The sequence below is a fragment of the Thamnophis elegans genome, chromosome 4 (genome assembly GCF_009769535.1).
Source record: "Thamnophis elegans isolate rThaEle1 chromosome 4, rThaEle1.pri, whole genome shotgun sequence".
Classification (NCBI taxonomy): domain Eukaryota; kingdom Metazoa; phylum Chordata; class Lepidosauria; order Squamata; family Colubridae; genus Thamnophis; species Thamnophis elegans.
The window spans coordinates 108,595,457-108,616,776 of NC_045544.1; the positions used below are offsets into that span (position 1 = coordinate 108,595,457).

A 21,320-nucleotide genomic window follows, 5' to 3' on the forward strand; every position below is an offset into this window, starting at 1 on the left:
AAATTGCTTCCTAGAATAGCAGAAAGAGAAAGCCTCACAAAATCCAAAGACTTAAGAGCAGCCATCAAAATGACACTCCTAGTTTTGTTCTCATCAAGTGAACCAATCCTGCTTGAAAAGTTTAATAGAGAATATACACGTTCAAGTAGCTGGTGTCTGAATAATGAATAGGGAGTGAAGGAATGTTGTTTAGTGACCGTTCATAAGTAAGATATTTTTTAAAAAAAAAATCCAAATAATGAACAATATCACTGACACTGCTGCATGAGACAACTTTACCTCAATGAGATGGCTGCAACCAGTGAACTTTGCAACATCTCTATCAGTCACATAATTTGCTTAGCCATTATTTTGTTTCCAATTTAAGAAAGTAAATGCGGTGGCTAAATGAGAGGGTGTATTTCGACTTGAAGGCATTCAAAACGCTGTTTGCCAGTGAAGCTGTAATATTGGTGTTGACTTCCATGAAAACACCACCAACCTTTTTAGAAGTTCAATGTTTCCTGATATATAGTATTTGCAAAATTGTCTTAAAAGGTTAATTTTCTTTTTACAAAATATAAAGTTCCCTGAGAAGCTACTAAAGACTGTATACATTACTATACCTTTATTACTGTTACAAGAAACCTCTTCTCATCTTCTTCATGCATTGCTCCACTTATTGAACCTATAGCCCAACACAGGGTATTGAGATTTTTCCATGACCATTCAGTACCATTTACTTGATTGTGAAGCTTCTCTGTCATTATTCGTTCGGTATCTGCATAATCCAGATGGGTAAGATAAACTGGAAGAAATAATTTAAGTAAATTGACTACCAGGAATTCAGAATATCATTCTCCACTAACATTTAATGACATGCTAGAGTGAATTGTAAAATTTGCTAGTTTTTTTCAGAGTTGAGGGAGACCAATGCAAACTACAACCAATTACCTTAATAAAAATTATAAGCAACTGCAACAAAAAATTCAATCTACAGAATCATGGCTAAAATAAATTTGCTTATGAAAATGATATAACCTCTATTCTGGCTTTGTTTGGGGCTATCAACGGAAAAAATTATCACTTCCTATCAACTGTAATAGTATACATTTTCACATTTTAGTTTTGGGTTTTTTTTCTTAACAAATCAAAATTAAAGGTAATAATCATGCAAATATAATTTACCTAATGTTTCTCTCATGTTCTTGTACAAGTTGATAGAGTCTGTATCTTTCATAAATTCTCGAACAACTTCTCCTTGATCATTTTCTACAACAAGTACTTCTTCTGGTTTTGCCATGCGGCTAACCATCAATAATCGCACCTATATATTAATATATATTTAAAAAGCATAGTATGTAAATCAGATTTCTCACATCACTATTTAACTGATAGGCCAGATGAGGCATCGGCTATGTAATGATTCAGAATTTATTGATTATTGTAGTACAGTATACAAGACTTGAAAAGCAAATTACAAACTTGATGTACATTTAAAATGATAACAGTTATTCCTACAGAAAGCAACCAAAAACCTCATTTGCTGAGGCACAAAACTCATAGAGCTGGAATCCTTAACATTTACCAGTGGGTGGCTGTGTACCTGTGACTATCACACTTACAACCTCATCGGGTTCTCTATTCCACCTCACCTTTAAATGTTATTGTTTTCAAACATTTATAAAGCTATCAAACTTAAACATGACCTCTGGACAGTGTACAGAATCATTAAATAAAAATATAAAGACAAATAATGTATATCATAAAAACAAACAAATCAATTAAATGACATTTGGAACTAAAATAGGCAATATCTTTTCAATTGGGAATTCTATTCATCTTCACCCAACCCCAGGGAAAGATCCAAGTCTTGGCTGCCTTTTAAAGCAGTGGTCCCCAACCCCCGGTCCGCGGACCGGTGCCGGTCCGCGGAGTACCTGGCACCGGGCCGCGGAGCGGCCGGGGGCCATGATCACTGCAGCTGGGCGCCGTGGCTCTCCTGCTGCGCCAGCCGCTCCTCTTCCAGCCGCTCGCCCAGCGCGCAAAGCTCCCGGCAGCTCCTGGCGCTCAGCCTCTCCACTTCAGCTGGGCGCCGTGGCTCTCCTGCTGCGCCAGCCGCCCCTCTTCCAGCCGCTCGCCCAGCGCGCAAAGCTCCCGGCAGCTCCTGGCGCTCAGCCTCTCCACTTCAGCTGGGCGCCGTGGCTCTCCTGCTGCGCCAGCCGCTCCTCTTCCAGCCGCTCGCCCAGCGCGCAAAGCTCCCGGCAGCTCCTGGCGCTCAGCCTCTCCACTTCAGCTGGGCGCCGTGGCTCTCCTGCTGCGCCAGCCGCCCCTCTTCCAGCCGCTCGCCCAGCGCGCTCCTGGTTCTGCGTGCGCAGCTTGCGCACGCAGGTCCTGTTGGCCCAGGCAGCCCCCTTCCAGCACCTGCAGCGCCCGCAACTCGGCCTCGTATCGTTCCAGGCTCTGCGCGCAGCTCCAGCTCAGTACCAGCGTGTAGTCGGAGGCCAGCTGCCGCTTCTCGGAGCGCCCGGCTTGCGCGCTTCCTGCAGCCCTTCGTGCTCGGCCAGGAGCTGCTTCAGCAGCGCTTCCAGAGCGGCGCAGTCGGCCCACAGCCCCTCCAGGTGGCTGAGACGCAGCTCTCCAAGTTGCGCGCTCAGCCTCTCCAAGCTCTCCAACTCGTGGCGCAGCGCGTCCCGCTCCAGCTCGCCTTGAGGTGATCTCAAAAAATAAGCTAGGTTGGATATGACTGGGATAAGATTTCCAGATGTTGACTTGGCTCAAGTCCTTTTTCTTGCTGAATGAAAACTCCTGCATCATGGTTGTATGTAGGATGTATTTAGAAAAATTCAAGATGGGAACCATCTTGGTTTTTATGTGATGCAAATAAAAGAATAAATAGGCTTTTAATTTCATAGTCATGGCTATTACCTTGACATTTTCGATGTCACTCTGACACCCCTGTCCCAGATAATTTGGTGAATGGACAGAGAGGCTACCAGCTAGTAGTAGGCTGGCTTGAATGCACTTACTAAGAAAGGATTCACAGTGAATTCAATGAATAACATTTTTGGGTGATCATCAATCTGATGGGAGCTATATATCTATTGCAGCATTTACCTGCAAATTTAAAGGAAGTCCAGAAAGCGATTGCAATCTATTTGGCATATATTTACAAATACATATTGAAAATAATGCAACATCTAACATTTTCTGATCATGGTGCTGTCATTGGTGTACTATCCTGGTAATTAAAAATGGTGTCTGTAGAAGAATAAAAATGTGGTTGTGTGTTAACAAAAGAATAGAAACTATAAGCATATAATCTTCCATTCAAATAGTTAGAAATTAACTAGAAATAGATATCCAGAGGCAAATCACTATCCAGGGTGTTTGAATTAAGAGAGCCATTGCAAAGATTTCTCTCAGAAAAGAAGTCACCACTGGCAGCACATTTCAGTGACAAGGTATGGCTTGCAAAACTGGCTTACCTGTGTGACATATTTAGCCTGCTCAATGAACTCAATCTGTCCCTTCAGGGGAAAATGACAACTGTTTTCAAGTTGGCTGACAAAGTAGCTGCATTTAAAGCCAAACTGGAGTTGTGGGGACGGCGTGTGAACAGAGGCATTTTGGACATGTTTCAGACATTAGCGGGGATTTTAGGAGAGACTGAGCCTGAGCATTCATTCTCCCAGTTGGTGCACGATCACCTGTCTTTGCTTTTAGAAGAGTTTGAGCGCTACTTCCCAACCACAAAAGACCCACGAACTGGTAAGGAATGGATCCGCGACCCATTTGTCAACAAACCAGACGAATTTAGCATGTCTGTGCAAGAAGAAGATCAACTGCTGGAGATTGCAAATGACGGTGACCTTAAAACTGCATTTGAGACAACAACTCTGCCGGTGTTCTGGATTAAAGTCATGGCGGAATATCCTGAGATTGCCACTACAGCTCTTAAGTCCCTTTTGCCTTTTCCAACATCCTATCTGTGTGAAGCGGGGTTTTCTGCAGTGACAGCAACCAAAACAAAACAACGAAATAAACTGGACATAAGCAAGACACTTCGGGTGTCATTGTCTCCTATTACCCCCAGATGGAACCGTCTCGTTGCAGAAAAACAAGCTCAGGGTTCTCATTGATTCAGTAGATTCTAGTAACTAGAGAGCTTAGTTAAAGTTTAACTGTTAAAATGTTAAAGCACTTTATATTTATGTAATTGTATTTTATTTTGTAAGGCATGTTTAAATACAATAAAATAAAAGTTGTTTAATCAAAACAATCTGATATATAAACAATCAATGTGTCATCGTGAACAACGCCCCCCCACCCCTCCCCCCCACCCCTGCGCGCGCTCAGCGGGCCACGGTAAAATTATCACAGGCTGACTGGTCCGCGGCGATAAAAAGGTTGGGGACCACTGTTTTAAAGGGCTCTGGGGTTATGGTCAACTGTAGTATTGAGGTAAGTGTTCCAAAGAAGAAGGGCTACCACCAAAAAGCATGTCCCCTGTATCTCAAAGGTGACATTGCTTCAGAGAAGAGTAGGTCTTTTCTCTTGGAGTATGTTGGATGGACAGATATGCTTGAGAAGGCAACCTAACAAATAAACCAGGCCATTGCCAGGCAGGACTTTATAGGCCATAATCAGCATCCTGATTTGCACCTGGAACCTCTATGTAGAGAAGCAATGCAGCTTGCAGAGTAGAAGTGCTACATATGTGTAATGTGGAAATCCAATAACTACCTACACTACTGCATTCTGAAACAACTGAAGCTTGTCTAGTTTTCAAGGACAGCTCATATAGAGCATGATGCAATAATCCAATTGAGGAGTGGCTAAACTTTTAATTACCATGAGCAGGTCCTCCCAATTCAGGAAAAAACAGTGTAATTAGCACAGCTGTATAAAGCCTAATCACAGAATCACCAGCTCTTCAAGTAAGAGTTAGGAATCCAGAAGCACCCCCAAATTGTACACAACATCCAAGTGGAGTAGTGAATCACCATCTAGAGTTCCAGATAAGAGTATCTCCAGTTTTTGGCCATGTATCTCCAGGAACTCACAGCTCCTAAGTCATAGTAAGGTACTGCAGTAAACTCTTTTCATACTTATAGAAAGTATAAATAAACTGGTGATTACAATTACCTTAGACAGCACAGGCAAATACAATTGTCTCCGGGGAGGAACATCAAAATGCTGAGTTCCAGATAGCAATGGAGAAGCTGATGTTGAAAATGGACTCTCTCTATATAATTCAGCAGCCAGATGATTCCAATACTCCAGACAAATCTTGAAGATTTCAGTTTCTTCTACTTCAGATACCAGCAACATGTAATGGAGAGCCTAATATAAATTTATTTTGGAGTTTAATTAGTAAAAGGTTTAGAAATTGGTCAGATTATTTCAAAATATCCCTAAAATGAAGTAGTTATGAAGTAGTAGCTCTGAAATTGTTATCTACAACCCTCTGCAAAAAGAAAATTAAAAAATTGCTGAAATCAAGTACATTAAAATCTCATAGAATTCCAGCATTTAATATATATTTTTGGCATTAAAATTATTGCATGAAATTGCAAATCACCACAGATGAGGCGAGTGAATAAATAAGGCTGTTTCTGCTGTGTCTATATTTATATTTTCAGAAACTTCCATCCATCCATCCATCCATCCATCCAAAAAAGGAGCAAATAGTTTATCCATACTGATCACTACAACAGAAAAAAAGAACATGGAACGTGTTCAGATGAAATAATTCATAAATCGACCGTTGACTTACCTGAACAGTCCTTCTATGGGTGCTACGAGGGGAATCCAAGCATGGGTTAACTTTGTCCATTAGCCCTGAGACTGAGTTATAAAAATTGCTGGCCACGCCTCCTCTGATTGGACTGGTTCAGTTTTGCACAAAGGATCAGCCGGCTTGAGAGAAGCAAAATAAGTCTAGAAGTCAAGGTAAGTCAGAATGTCATAGGAAAAAAGGAAGTCCAGGCCCAGAATAGCCGAAGACGGGTTTGGGTTCCCCTCGCAGTGCACATAGAAGGACCGTTCAGGTAAGTCAACGGTCGTTCTCCTGTGAGCTGCTTGGGGAATCCAAGCATGGGACATGCCAAAGCAATACACTTCAGGAGCGGGAGCGAGGCTGGTCTGATGCCGTAGCTGAAGAAGCTACCCTTTGCAGCATGTGCCGTCCAAAGGATGCCTCAGCCGAGGCATAAACACCCACCTTGTAGTGATAGATAAAGGGTGACGGTGATGACCAGGGCGCTGCCCTGCAGATGTCTTCCACCGAGGCCTGCATTGCCCAGGCCGCCGTCGTGGGTGCACTCCTAGTAGAATGGGGAGTAATATGACTGGGAACTGGTCGGGTCTGGCAGTCATAGGCTAGGGCAATACACGCCTTCAACCAGCGGCCGATGATATGTCACGATGCCTTATGGCCCACGGTAGCAGGTTGGAAGGACACAAACAGGGCCTCCGTCCTTCTGAACGACGCAGTGCGTTTCACATAGTGGAGAAGTGAACGACAAACATCGAGATGATGCCAATGCCGTTCTCGGGGGTGAGATGGCTGTGGACAGAAATCTGGGAGAGAGATTTCTTGGGACTTGTGGAACCACGAGTTGCCTTTTGGAATAAAGGTCTGGTCCAAACGTAATACGACCTTGCTTGGATGGAAGATGCAGAGGTCGTCTCGGACGGAGAGCACCGCCAACTCGGACACACGCCGGGCCGATGTAATGGCTACCAAAAAGACAGTCTTAAGAATCAGTAACCTGAGGGAGATGGTCCGAATAGGCTCGAATGGAGCCGCCGTAAGGGCATTTAGTACTAGGGAGAGATCCCAGGTAGGATAGCGATGAACGTTAGGTGGGCTAAGGTTCGCCACTCCCTTCAGGAAGGCCCGCACCCCCGGATGTTGAACTAGGGGTTGGCCTTGCCCACCACCAATTACGGTAGACAGAGCCGCAATTTGACGGCGGAGGGTGTTAGGTGTTAGTCCTTTGTCCATGCCCATCTGTAGGAAATCCAAAACCTGTGGTCGCCCCAGTTGGGTCCTCACCCGGTGCCCGACACCATCTGCAGGGAATGCTCGCCAGGTAGATGTGTGTTGTTGACGGGCGGCAAGCCGCCTGGATCATGGAGATGACCCTATCAGAGAAATGCTGCTGACTCAGGATCGCCCGCTCACATGCCACATGGCTAACTGTAACAGCTGTGGCTTCGAGTGGATGAGAGCTCCTTGCGAGAGGGATATCCGGTCGTCCATAATTTTCCACGGGCGAGAGATGGACAGATGGACGAGGTCCGCATACCAGGGGCGTCATGGCCACATCGGTGCAACCAGCAGCACTTCCGCCTGTTCTGTCAGAATCTTCCGTATGACCAGCGGCACAATTGGCAGAGGCGGGAAGGCATAAAGGAGGCCCAACGGCCAAGGGCTTTGGAGAGCGTTGGTGCCTTCTGCTCCTGGTACCTGGTGTAATAACACGGCAGGTGTGTGTTTTCGGGTTGGGCGAACAGGTCCCTCTGCGGGTGGCTGAAGCAGTGGGACAGTTCTTGGAACAGGGCTGGGTGCAAGCTCCACTCCGCCTGATCCACCGTGGCCCTGCTAAGCCAGTCTGCTTGGATGTTTGCAGTGCCCAATATGTGTTCCGCTCAGACTGACAACAGATGGTTCTCCGCCCAGTGGTGTAGGTGCTCTGCTTTCATCATCAGGGTTTGGACCTCGTGCCACCTTGGCGGTTGATATGCGCCTTGGAGGCCACGTTGTCGGTGAGTATCAGTACATGGTTGGAGGGGACCATGTGTCAAAACTCACGGAGGGCTAGGCGGATGGCCTGTAGCTCCAGCCAATTGATGCTGTTGTTCAGCTCCCGGACAGTCCAACGACCTTCGGTTCAGGGCGTGGACCCCCCACCTGAATTGGCTCACATCCGTTGTAACGACAATCCGCTCCGGTTCCTTGAAAAGGCATCCCTTGAGGATGCGGGATGACAGCCACCAACAGAGCAATAGGAATACCTTGGTCGGTAAGCGAATCATGATTGGAGTGTGACTGGTGTGAGCTCTTTAGAATGGGAGTAGATACCACTGCAGTGGTTGTGGGTGGAACCATGCCCAAGGTACAACATCTATGCAAAATATCATCTTCCCTAGAGGTTGGGACAATACTGCAAGGGAAGGTGACCTCTGTTTGAGCACTTGACTCACCAGGGGTTGCAGGCTCTGCTGTCTCTCCCTCGACAGAGAGACCAGACAAGTCTCCAAGTTGATGACTGCCCCGAGATGTAGCATGGACGTGATCGGGTGCAGGTGGCTTTTTGGAAAGTTCAGCACGAATCCGTGATCCTGTAGGGCGTCGATTGTCAGATGTAAGTCACGATAGGCCTGGTTCCGGGAAGACGGTAAGATTAAGATGTCATCGAGATAACAAATGACTCTTAGGGGAACCGACCTCAGCAAGGCTGCAACTACTGCTAGCAGTTGGGTGAAGACCCGCGGGGCTGATGATAGGCTGAATAGTAAGGCACGGTACTGGAAATGATGACCCGCGAAGTGGAAGCGCAGAAACTTTCGGTGGGCTGGATGTATTGAAATATGCAAGTAGGCATCCTTGATGTCGATGGAGGTGAGATCGCCTTGGCGAATGCTCGTCAGAATACTCTTGAGTGATTGCATTTTGAATTTTTGGTATTTGAGGTAGAAATTGAGCCGTTTCAAGTCTAGGATGGCCTGCCATCCTCCCAAGGCGTTGGGAACTTGGAATAGTATGGAGTAGAAACCTAGACCCTCCTGTCCCCTCAGCACCTGTTCTATTGCTCTGATGGAAATGAGATGCTTGATTTCCGTGTCCATCAGGCGTCGCTTTAGCTGGCACCTGGGTACTGGACATTTGATGAAACGTCTCAGGGGAATGGCCAGGAACTCCAGAATGAGGCCCAGCCTCACAGTCTGAAGAGCCCAGGCATCAGAGGTTGTGGCTTCCCATTGGCGAACAAAGGTAGTTAAGCGCCCACCAATAGGGCCAACCTCTAGCGAGTCACCAGTACCTACGAAAGGACCGGTTGTTGGCGCCACAAAAGGGCCGCCAGGCCTGGGCCTGTTGTTGGTGCTGGTTCCTACCTCTGTCCCTAGTATTGGACCTGTCCTGAAACCTGTCCTGGGATTGGGAAAAAAATCTATTAGAAAAGGGGTGTAGGAGGGATGAGTACCCCAACTCCCCAAAACAAAAGGGCTGCCTCCAAGGATACGGTTGTTGCCTCCAATCCGTGTGCTTAGTGGTCGAGGGCAGCACCTTTCGCTTTCCCTCATTTCAACCAGTATAGGATCCAGCGCTGCAGCAAATAGGGAACTGCCCTTGAAGGGGGTGGAGGCAAGGCGCCATTTGGATTGTACATCCACTTGCCAATGGCGTAGCCATAACAAGCAATGAGAAGCTATATTGGATGCCACAGCTCGGGACGCGAAGTTGGCCGCATTGAGTGTTGCATTCGAGAATTCCAAAGCCGCCACCAGTTTGACCACATCCTGATGAAGGTGCAGGTCCTCTGATCCTAACCTCTCCTGAAGTTGTCTTACGCAAACTAAGGAAGTTCTATTGAAGAATGAGGCCGCCGTAGCGGCACGCAATGCCCAGGCAGTTGCCTGGTGCGTTTTGCGAATAACAAGCTCCGCCTTGCGGTCTCTGCCTTCAATCCCTCTAAAATTTCAGATGGAATAAGGGCAGGGGAATCCAAGGCCGCTATCGGTCGGTCAACAGTGGGAAACTGTAAAATGGTGTCCAATTCCAGCGTGGAAGCATAAAGCTTTCTATTGCCATTGCTGGGGGGCGAAACTGCGGTGAGCCAACAGTTTCTGGATTATGTCCAAAAACAATTTGGGTGATGGAATAGTCTCCTGTTCTTGCACCTGTTCAGCGAACAAGCGCCCCGTGGGATCAAGGCCCATGTCGGTGCTGGCCTGGGTGGTTGCTCCCCCCCAAATTGGAGATGGCCTTGGCTTTGTAAAGAAGAGACTTGAATAGGGCTGGTTTGAAGAGGCCCAAGAAGGGAACATTATCCTGAACCAGCCCTTCTTCATCCGATAATTCCAAATCCAAAATCTCACCTTCCTCCCCCAAATCTCACCTCCCCCCCCCGCTAAAACAGACCCTTCGCTGTAGATGGAAGGAAAGGGAGAGGAGGGGGGGCATCCTGAGAGGTGGCTGAATCCCTGGCAAGGTTCACATTTTTAGGACGTTGACTCCTATGCTGTAACTCTGCATCCACTCCCCTAGATATGGCAGTGGCAATCATATCCCTGAGATCAAACTCTGGGTTATCCTCCGGTCTGCTGCCAGCAGCCGTGGGAGTAAAGGTGGCTGAGGCACCTGAATGGGAGGGGGGGCGGATCTGAGCTGGGCCCTGGAAAATCAGATGAGCCCTGAACGCCTGAGCCAGGCCCTGCAGTTGTAAGATCCTGAGAGCGGGGAAGGTCTGGCGATCAACCTTGAATTCCAGCTAGGCCGGAGGTAGAAGGCCCTTGAGGCAGTAGGATGGGAGGGGACCTGGGAGATGAGGGATCCCTAGGCCCATTTTTGGACACTGGTGCACTTAGAGGCCCTGGCAGGAGCTGCTGAGGTGGCCCGGGGTCTGAGGCTGGCGGCCCTGGTGGAAGCCCTACCCACTCTAGATGAGGCCCCAGTGGCATCGGAGAACAACTGAGGAGAGGTGGAACCCCAGTGCTGCCCCCGGTAATAGAACGATCCGCCATGTAAGCTAAGTTGAAAGGGCTCAAGCTCACGTTCATTGAATGCCAAATGTTGATCGCAATCGAAACAGAGGCTGTTAGGGATCAAACTCGTGCTCCAGTAGAATGGACCTCTGTGGAGCAATGAATCTGGTGATTCTATGTCACTGTGGGTGGGAAACTGAAGCCACGTCCAGCCAGACTGGTTGTCTGGCATGAAAAAGGGCTTCAAAATGGCCTCCGCAACCCAAAATGGCCATCATGAGCACAGCGAAGGCGGGAGATTCAAATCGGCGAGGCACAAAGGCAGTTGCCAGAATGGAAAATGCCTGCCTCGATTCTTGCCAGCGACTGCGCCCGGGGCCTCCAGAGACTCCGACGGGGTGTCCGGGCTCCACATTTTGTCGAGCAATCTCGAGGGGGGGAGGCAGACAGCGGTGAGAGCGGCCGGCGCGGGGCGGCGAACCGAACCCCAACCGCGGCAAGACAACATGAAGGCGGTGAACCAACCTTCCCACAGTAAACAATGGCGCACCCCTGCCTCCAACAAGGAGGTTCCTTGGCCCCGAAGGCTCCGGGAACGCCAAAATCCACTCGTCACTGTAACTGAGGAGAAAGGAACCCCTTGCAGAGATATTTACCCTGAGGGGAACTCAATCCGGCGAAGTGGAATCCAAGCTGAAATAATAATGATGAATTTGTGAAATAATAATGATGAATCTATCTAGTAACCTAGAGCGAATTATTTTGCGTCTCTTTAGGCTGGACTGAGTTAAAAAAACTGAACCAGTCCAGTCAGACGAGGCGTGGCCAGCAATTTGCATAACTCAGTCTCAAGGCTAATGGACAAAGTTAACCCATGCTTACATTCCCCAAGCAGCACACAGAGAACAGGGCAGGCAGTATTATTCATCCACTCAACCATTACCTATAAGCTGCCTAACCATAGAAGGGCCTCTAGGTAATGTACAACATTAAATGAATGCAATTTAAAATAATAGACAAGGGCAAAAGTAATACAAGAAATATGGAAGCATGTTGGGGAAGCAAAACTCCACAATCAACCAAAATTAAGACAATATTCGAAGAGTGTCCACAAATCTACTCCCAAGATCAACGCAAATTTTTTGAAGAATGCTATTATAAGGGTGCAGAGGCAGCCACAAAGCAGATTTGTTTCTGAAGTCCCATAATATGAGATCACTTAATTGGAGAATGGCAGTCCTGTAAGTTTCTAGGTCACAAGTCATGCAGAGCTTTACAATTAATAGCCAATATCTTGAACTGCAACCAGAAATACATAAAACTGCAGTGGGATGTAAATGTGACATATAAATACATTAAATAAATTTGTGCCACTGTATTTTGGACTAAGCTCTTGTTTCTAGATGGAATCCCATGTAAAGCAGTCCAAGTGAGAGGTGACTAAGTCATGAGTGACTTGGAGGAGGACATCCTGATTATGCACCAGATGCACCTACGCAAACATTCTTCAAGCTGTGGTTTCAGTTGCTTAAGTAATGGCAGCATGAGGACTCCCAAATTATGCACAAAATTTTTATAGGAAAGTGCATTTCCTAGTGAATCTCCAGAAATATAAAGTGCTTGAATCCAAAATAATTTGCTTTTGTTAGTGTTAGTTTCTTCCCATCCATAATCTAACACCTACAGTGTTTCCCAGAAAATAAGACCTGGTGTTATGTTTTTGGGCTCCAAAGTAAGCACTAGGGCTTATTTTCAGGGAAGCACAATTTCAGGGTGATCAGTCTGGCTGGGCACCCTGCCCCTGGCGTGTTCACAAGAGGTGGCAAGCGTGAGGGGACCGACGGTATCACAGCACCTGCAGCCTGCCAGTTACTTGGTCGGCACACTCTGGGATTGCACAGCCCGTGCACCTCAGGTGAGTTGATTTCCTGTACAAGCAGCAGATGTACAGAGGCGCAGGAGAGAGAAGCAGGCAATCCAGATGTGCTGCGGGAAAGCCGAGTTGATGGGCTGGGCTTCGCATGGCGGCACTGGCAGCAGATGGAGGCAGAGGCGTGGAAAGAAGGCGATCTTGACATGCTGCAGGCAAGCCGAGAGACTCAAAGATGAACCTCTCGTGGTCACCTGCCCACTCTGGCCCTTCGACTCTCAGCTTTCTCGCGACCCACATGGCTTTCCAAATTGCGTGTCTCCCTCCACCTCTGCTTGGATAAGTAATCAACTCACCTGGGCTGCACAAGCTGCTGCCAGACAGTCAACTCATGTATGCTTGCCACCTCTTGTGCTGGCCACCCCCACCCCCTTCACTAGGATTTATTTGGGGGAGGGGGCTTGCAAGGCTCATTTTTGGGTAATGGCAATGGAACAGATTTACCACAATATCACCTAATTCACCAGAGGTCAACTGGTAACATCTGTATATTGATATGTGGCCCCATTAATATTATTTCTTCTAAAGCCTCATGTGAAGATTATAAATAGGAGCAGGGAAAATGCTAATCCTTGAGGAAGTGCATAAAGTAAGGCTTAACTACCATCTCATCATCACAATTGTTCTGGGAGATAAGGTTACCACAGTGCCTCCCATACCCAGGATGATCCAACAGGATTCCATGATTGATAGTATCAATCCAGATAAATGAGACATGATCACGAGTTACATCTCCCTTATCTGAGCCCCACAAGAAGCATCTGTAAGCATAATGCCACCAGCTGCATATAGCCCTATCACTCCCAATGTGCAGTCCCAGTTTTGCCTTTAAAATTTGAAAGCAAAATGGCTTTTGCGCAATGTTCATATCTTTTCCTGCAAACCGTTTAGTTCTTATATTATGAAGCCAAGCACATAGTTTTCTTCTTTAGGATAGATCACCGCCCCCCCACTTGATCTCTGAAAGGCTGAGAGATAAAAATCGTTTTAAAAAAGAAAAAGGTGACAGCCAGATTAAAAAAAAAACTTTACAATTTCTTATGCAGTTACAGTACCTGCACTGATCGGATAGAATATAAATATCTAGATTGGAACAATTGCGTAGTTGATAGAATGCTTGAGGCATTGATTTATCAGATTTCCTACTCACAGTTGGACAGCCATCATGTTTGACTCCCACCTCTCAATATACTTTTAATCAAACTTATGAGATAGAAAGATAAACTAAAATGGAATAGAAATACTCAATTGGTCTATTTTACAACTTGCATCAAACCAAGTTTTGGTATTTGTTCTCCAAAGAAAGAAAGTCCAGTGCCTCTTGTCTGACAGGACCAAGGCCTTTAGGTCCAGGGATGGGGGCAAGATACAGTGTTGCCAGAGCCAGTCTGAAGGAAGGTATTTGGAAGGCCAAGACTGCTTATAAGAGGAAGATTGAGGATAATTTTTATAGTAATAACATGAGGCAGGTGTGGCAACGGATTCAACAAATTACCAATCATTAACCGACCAATGCCATCCGTGCTGAGGGGGATACTTTGTTGGCAAAGGAGCTGAATCATTTCTTTGCTCACTTTGAAGTGGAGACATCAGAGACAGCTAAAATACAACCACCAGCTCATTGTAGCCCCCACCTAATTGTGGACAAACAGGAGGTGAGGAGCATTCTGAGAGCTGTGGACCTTAAAAAAGTTGCCAGTCCTGCTGGTGTGCTTAAAGACCAAGTGGAGCAAGTGGCCAGTTTTACGTTTCTGGGTGTTATCATAAAAGAAGAGTTGACCTGGGGCACTCACATTGCAGCACTAGTCAAAAGGGCCCAGCAGAGATTATACTAACTGAGTCTTTTCAGGAAACAATAACCGAATGAAAAACTGCTGGTGACCTTCTACTGCTGTGCCATAGAAAGTATTTTAACTTACTGCACTTGTGCATGGTTTGCCAACTGCACAGTGGCAGATAGGATAGTGCTCCAGAGAGTTAACATCATTGCTCAGAGGATCATTGGTTGCCCTCTCCCCTCTTTGGAAGAGCTTTAGGAAAGTTCAAAACATTCTTAAAGATCCATCTCATCCTGGGCAACCTTTTTTTGAACTTTTACCACCTGGCAGACAGTACAGGATAATAAAAACAAGGACCAAATAGACTGAAAAACAGCTTCTATCCCAGGGCAGTAACAATATTGAATTCTACTGTATAGTGCAATACAAATGCAGTATCAGGTTTTCAATTCAATTGTATAGAATGTGAAGGATGTGTGTTTGTGTTTTATTTTTATAGTTATAATGTACACTTGAAGATGGAATTTAATTTCATTGTACAAGGTGCAATGACAATAAAGTAAATTTAACTCCACATCTTCAATTTGACATAGGTGTGAATAAAAATAAAAAGGAGCTTACTTCCATTAACGTCTCTCTGAGATTTAAACGTTTTTCTATAAGTTGACCGTGCTCTTTTAAAAAGGTACAGAGAAACAAGCTGAGATTCTGAATGAAATTCTGTTCATCATCTTTTCCATTGGAATATGCCAGTCGTATATTGGTGTTCAAAGGAAGCATCTAAGAAAGTAAAATATAGTTATAATCTTGAACTTAAAGTTAAGTCCTGCTAATAATTTTATTTTTGTGTATTACATAAAACATACATAAATGAAGACATTACATTGTATTTATTCCCCAGACAGATTTTCTTAACCTTTTTATCTTGGAGAAACCCTTGAAAAAAAATTCTGATTTCAATAAATCCTTACATAAAATTTGCAAAAAATATGAAAACTTGAATATACAATTCACTTCTAATCTGTTTTACAAAAAATACAATGGCAAAACAGCAGGTTGCCACCAAGTGTCAGAGCATTAAAATTTGAGCACTAGCATTGCAGTGTATAAAGGTCATAAAATGTATTTTTTAAATTATAGCCTCCCATAGAACCCGTTAAGAAAGCCTGCCCTAGAGTTATAAACTACTTCTTAACACAACTTTCATCTGAGAAATTCATGGAAGTTCTCATACATATACAAGACTGGCCTTCAGAAATGACAACTAATACTTCCACTTACTGTAACAAAGCTTTGCTTAAATATTTTGATTTACTTTTCTTTGGATTGAAGCTATAAATAATTTAACTGCAAGTCCCACATGTATTTTCAACTGAAGATAGTATACTATTCAAAGATGTAGCGTTAAGGCTGATTTTGAGCAATTAACAAATCCTTTTACTGTACTTTCTGAGTGCAAGAGGATGACATGTTTCCCTGTTGGAAATCTGTTCACCTGATTTTTGACATTTGCAATAGATGCAGTTCCTGGAGAAGCAGCAGGTAGGGAGAAGTTGTAATCTCAGACTTAAGATGTGCTACACTAAAGATATTTGGAATATATTCGGCTGGGCTAGGGACCCCAATTTGGTTTGCTGCTTGTATGCATTACTGTTGCTGCTTAACTTGATTGTTGATAAGTTTTCCCAGATATAGTAATGGGAACCTAAGTTTCTTCAGCAGATCTGGAGTGGCTCTGGAATTTATGGCTGCTATGGCAACCATGGCATTGACACATGAGAGATCTCACACTATGCTATGGAATTTTGTACTGCGACTCCCCCCTGCAATAGAGGAACACCTATTAAATCAGTCTGCTACAGCTGTTTTATGGATCTTGTGGCTTTTAAGAGGTCTTTTCTCAAGGATTTGGTGGGTTTTTCAGATGAAATTCTGGTCATCTCCTGGAATAAAGATGTCTGCATAGTGTTGGACTGAATGGAGAGGCATTTTTTGTTTGTATGTTCATTGCAGCTCACTGGTTACTGAGCAGTTAAGGAAAATTGAGTAGTAGATATGCATTGAATGTCCCTGGAGGCAGTCTGATCTGTGCAAGCATGAACTTACATTGGTGTATATTCAGAGGTGATTCAAGCAGCAGAAAGAAAGCATTTTGCTAGTTATGGCACTGGCTTAATGCTACCCTTTGGCTTTTTAAAGGTGACTTCAATAGAAGAATATTCATCAATACCATTTGAAAAAACACTGTGAAGAATTCTTGCAGCATTTGGCAGACAAAACCACTCATAAACATGAGGAGAACTGGATTCCAGCTGGACAGCACCCGTAGAGATGATGGGGGTCTTGTCTTATGAATTAGAATTATGTCGGAGAGTCTCAAGTGGATGAGATCTTCACGGTTGGTTAAGGCCTCCCATGAATTGGCAGGAGATTGCATCCAGTCAGTAATCAATGCTTCTTTAAATAAGCAGTGTTCCTTTCATAATTAATCAGGAATTTTTTGCTTAATCTGACTGTTTTGGACAATTTTGGACCTATCAGCAACCTTCAGTAGCCCATTGCTCTTTTAAACTTCTTCCTGTCAAAGAGATTCAATTGACTATATCCCGCTTAGATTTTAATAAAATCCTTTCTACTTTCATGGAAGAAGGGTATTCTAACTGCAGCTGAGGTTCACTGGAACATGGTGTTTACATGTTTTATATGAATATGATTGTTATTTTATATATTTATAAATGGTCAAAGTTAGCTATCAAAAACCTTCGGGAGTGAATGGCACACAAGCAAACTCAATCAATAAAATAACTCTGTGCATCAACACCAATACATTTCTGATTATTTAACTAAAATGACATAATGCTCTTGTAAATTTATGTCTCTTCTATCTAAGCAAGCAGTCTGGGACACTCTGTAAAATTTCCTGAATGGCTACATCAATCTTTGAGACCAGGAGAACTTCTAAGTGGACCAGATGCTACGAAAGTCAGAGGTAAGATTTTCCAATGTCAGAATTTCAGCAGAATGTGAGCAGGAACTGCACTTAATAAGCTATCAATCTGTGGTTAAACATGGCTATAAGATATTTTCTAGTAGTAGTAGAAAGTAGTAATAGCAATAATTAAGTAAATAAAGTAGTTCCAAATGGTAGGTGGGATAGAAAAATAAATTCATAAAAGATTTTGAATGACAGTCCTGACTTTTCTGAATGGCATAGGAACTTAACAGCATATAAATTCAATTAGGAGTTACACTCCGAAGCATTTGGGGTCAAAAGGACCTCAGGTCTTACATCAAAGTCTAGCCCAGAGCTAATTATTATCTCCTTTCAAGATTGAGTCTAAATACAGCCCTTATAAAATCCTTATAAATATATTCAAGACAAAGACAGTGATTAGAAATTAGTTCAACATAACAGTTATGTGTATCCATAAGAAACTAGCAATCTCCAGTTGTTAATCTAAAAAAGTATGTATTACCACACACTTAACATTTTGTATACTTATTAATGTGTACTTGTGTATTAAAGCCTTTGCAGTTGGTCAGAATTAAAAAAAGAAGACTTCTGTAGGGGAAATGCTTTTAAACAAGCCAAGAGCAGCTTATTCAATATGAGCAGGATATATATAAGGAAACCTGCTATTTATTTAACAGGCAAATAGAAAAGATCAATAGTTGAATGTGAAAGTTACCTGTTTCAACTGCATCATGGTTAAAGTAAAGAGTGTGACAAACTGTTCCTCATACTGACTCACACTGACACCAGCAATTTCTGTTAGGCACTTCAAAGAAACATTTCGGAACATAGGAACATTTAAAAACTATAAAAGAAGAAAAAACAACATAAGTGGCAATGTCTTATTTATTAGGCAAACTCAAGATATAATTTTTGTTCTCAGTAAGTTAATCTACACATAGCAAGTACTCACTTTGTATATTAATGTACTGATCAATTTGGTCTCAAAAATATAGCCCAGTGGAATCCAGTTGAGAAATCGAAGTAAAGTTTCCAATGTCGCATGAACAAGAGGAGCATTTTGAGAGTTCTCCTGTTAATAAAATGATATGTGAGAAAATCCACCTATATTGTGAAGTGGTATCTTATAAACAATTATATTATAAAACTTACCATCACAAATTGACATAGCTGAAATATCTGTGAGAATTCATTGCACATGCTAGTAGCAAGAGAAAATAATCAGGTTTAGTATTAGACAGTTCATTTACCACCTTAGTATTTAGGACTAAGATGGAATGTAGATATTAATGCATAAGTTATGGTTGTGTGAGAAAGTAAGTACACCCCATGTACAGTATTTTTTGATGTATGGGGACAGTTGAATGTTTTATTTCCATTCAAACAATATATATATAATGATAACATTAATCAATCCCCAAAGGCTTTTGGAATAAGCATCCAGGAGCTCATGAATGGGAATCACCCTCACCCTGGATGGGCAAGTTGTTACTAAGAAGGGAAGTCCCAACAGATAACTCCTAGTATCTTGTCCACTCCCACTGCACCTAGTGAAATGAGGGGCCCTTCAGCACCTAATGAAATGAGGGGTTCTTCTCTAGCTGTTTGTATTATCATGCCATATTATTACCAATTCAATTGCTAAATATGAATTAAATGATATAATAAACATTTAAACTACTTTTAAAAATAAACAATTTCTACAGCACAACTTTAAAATACAAACACAGTTAAATGACAACAGGACACTTTTTAAACCCTTATAAATATATTCAAAACAAAAACATTGATTAGAAATTCAACAGTCTATGTATATCCATAAGAAACTGGAAATCTCCAGCTGTTAATCTAAAAACTTTACTAGCCCTTTTCTCCCAAAAAGAAAAGGTAAAGATAAAACTGGCAGAATCACCAAAGGAAATTCTGCACTTCACCAAAGATGCAGAATGACTGCTGAGGTAGGAAGTTCTGGACAAAATAGAACAAGGCTCAGCATTTTTTAAGTGAAGCAGCTCAGCTACTATGGAGTTGTCTGGCATGTATCTTCTTTGGCACAGGAAAGTAAGAGACTATGACAGAGGAAATGGGAAGTAATGGCTTCTTGGTATCAAGGAGCACAATTCAATAAAATGTATCTTAACTGATACCACCTTCTTATGTTCAAGGATCTTTGACATTAGGTGGAGAATTTTATTTGTTTTTAATTACAATTCAAACTTGCATTTCTGGTATACTCCTTATATTAATCACTTGCCTGTCCTTTAAATGTTTGGCTTTCACTTGAGTTATCTGTCCACTGGAAAAATCAAAAACTTCTTCACTCAATAGCTTCAAGATGACCATGTTGTTCTGGCAAAGGCTTTCACTTGTTCTGCTGGCCCCAACAATATCACTGATGAATGTTGGCCAATGTTTTGGCCATTCTTGTTTTAGTATCTGAAAAATATGAAAAGTGAATATAGTGAACAATTATTACTCCAGACTTAAATAATATATAAAGACCAGAAATTTGACTCACCTGAACAAGAATCATGTTCAATTTCCCAATGTATACTTTCTCTTTCTGAATGAGGGAGAAGGGAGAGGATAAGGGAGAAAAATAAAGAAATTAAGATATATCCTATTTAATTTACAAGGACCATCTTTGTATCCCCAAGGAACTTTTACTCACTTCAACACATGTTGGATCAGAGGATGTCTTGATAATTAAGCCAACAACATACTTTTTGATACCTGTAGACAGTAAACAAAAATTAATTAATAGTAAATGATAATAACTTAATAGTAAACAACAGCTACATAAAGAAACGGTAAACGATCAACTGCCAATTAGGTTGCATCTATCTCACATACATGCTTTCACATATAACAATCTTTTTTTTTTTTAAAAAAAGAATTATATCTTGAATTTTGAGAGACACTGAACTTCTGAAACTTTAGCAACTAGAAGTTTAAATTTATGACTGAAAGAGCCCTAAAGGCTAAATTCATGAAGAGTGGGCATGGGAAACCTGGAAATATAATTCAGTTCTTGGTGGTCACTTATTTGATCAATGGCAATCTTTTGAGAAGCTATTGTCTTCTCTCCCAAGATTCCTATGCTGCCCCTACTAACTTTACCTTATCTAACATGTTCCCCTGAGACTCTCAACTTTGAGTACAGTTAAGTATCATCAGTGTTCAAGACTGTACCTCATCTATCCACACTAATCGTATATAGAGTTGGTTTAATTTAAAATGTGTTTTATAAATCTCTCTAATTGGTGTCTACATTATTTCATCAATGTGCCGGTACATTTCCTTAGGACACCTATACACCCTCAACAACTTTTAGCATAATTTATCATCAAATATATTTCTTCCAAAAGCAGTCACTATTAAGCAATTATACAGGGCGGGGCATAACCTTTTCCTAGGGGGTCACAGCAACACTTGTAATAACAACACAAATAATTCATACACCATTCGAAAGCCCATCAAAAACTGAGTTTATTGACACGATTTAATAGTCAGTATGACCACCATTAGCCCTTCGAACAGCATTCAAACGAGGTGGATAAGAACACAACAAATCTTCAAACAGTTCCGTTCGATTTTCCAGATTTTTCAACACAGTTTCCAAATTCATTCTCAAAGTTTCAACCGAATATCGATTTTGACCTTGCTCCTGAATCATCAGAGCTTCCACTTCATCCTTAATTATGGCCCCAATGTTCTCTGCCGGATTGAGATCTGGCGAATTTCCCGGCCAGACGTCATTGCCCCAAAATTCGACATTGTTTTCCTTTAACAATTGCTGAGTCGCATTTGCACGCATGCAAGGAGCTTTGTCATGAAGAAAGACAGCCTCACCAAATTTTGTGAAACATTCTTGGGCTGTTTTTTTCCAATTATCAGTAACCCAATCCGGATGACGTTTCAATTTGTTTGCAATCCATTTTCG

The 21,320-nt window shown here is 43.0% G+C and overlaps 1 protein-coding gene across 4 annotated transcripts in view; it reads right to left on the reverse strand.

Annotated features, from left to right (window-relative positions):
- XPO1 (exportin 1) overlaps nucleotides 1-21,320 on the reverse strand; it is an 82,083-nt gene that overhangs the window by 16,106 nt on the left and 44,657 nt on the right. For all 4 annotated transcript variants that reach the window (XM_032216697.1, XM_032216696.1, XM_032216698.1 and 1 more), the window contains 10 exons: nucleotides 20,049-20,110; nucleotides 19,896-19,940; nucleotides 19,632-19,813; nucleotides 18,530-18,578; nucleotides 18,330-18,449; nucleotides 18,093-18,221; nucleotides 15,025-15,183; nucleotides 5,128-5,325; nucleotides 1,168-1,306; nucleotides 606-787 (listed from right to left, as the gene is read on the reverse strand). In XM_032216697.1, the coding sequence (XP_032072588.1) occupies nucleotides 606-787; nucleotides 1,168-1,306; nucleotides 5,128-5,325; nucleotides 15,025-15,183; nucleotides 18,093-18,221; nucleotides 18,330-18,449; nucleotides 18,530-18,578; nucleotides 19,632-19,813; nucleotides 19,896-19,940; nucleotides 20,049-20,110 (1,265 nt within the window). The remainder of the gene's footprint in view (nucleotides 1-605; nucleotides 788-1,167; nucleotides 1,307-5,127; nucleotides 5,326-15,024; nucleotides 15,184-18,092; nucleotides 18,222-18,329; nucleotides 18,450-18,529; nucleotides 18,579-19,631; nucleotides 19,814-19,895; nucleotides 19,941-20,048; nucleotides 20,111-21,320) is intronic.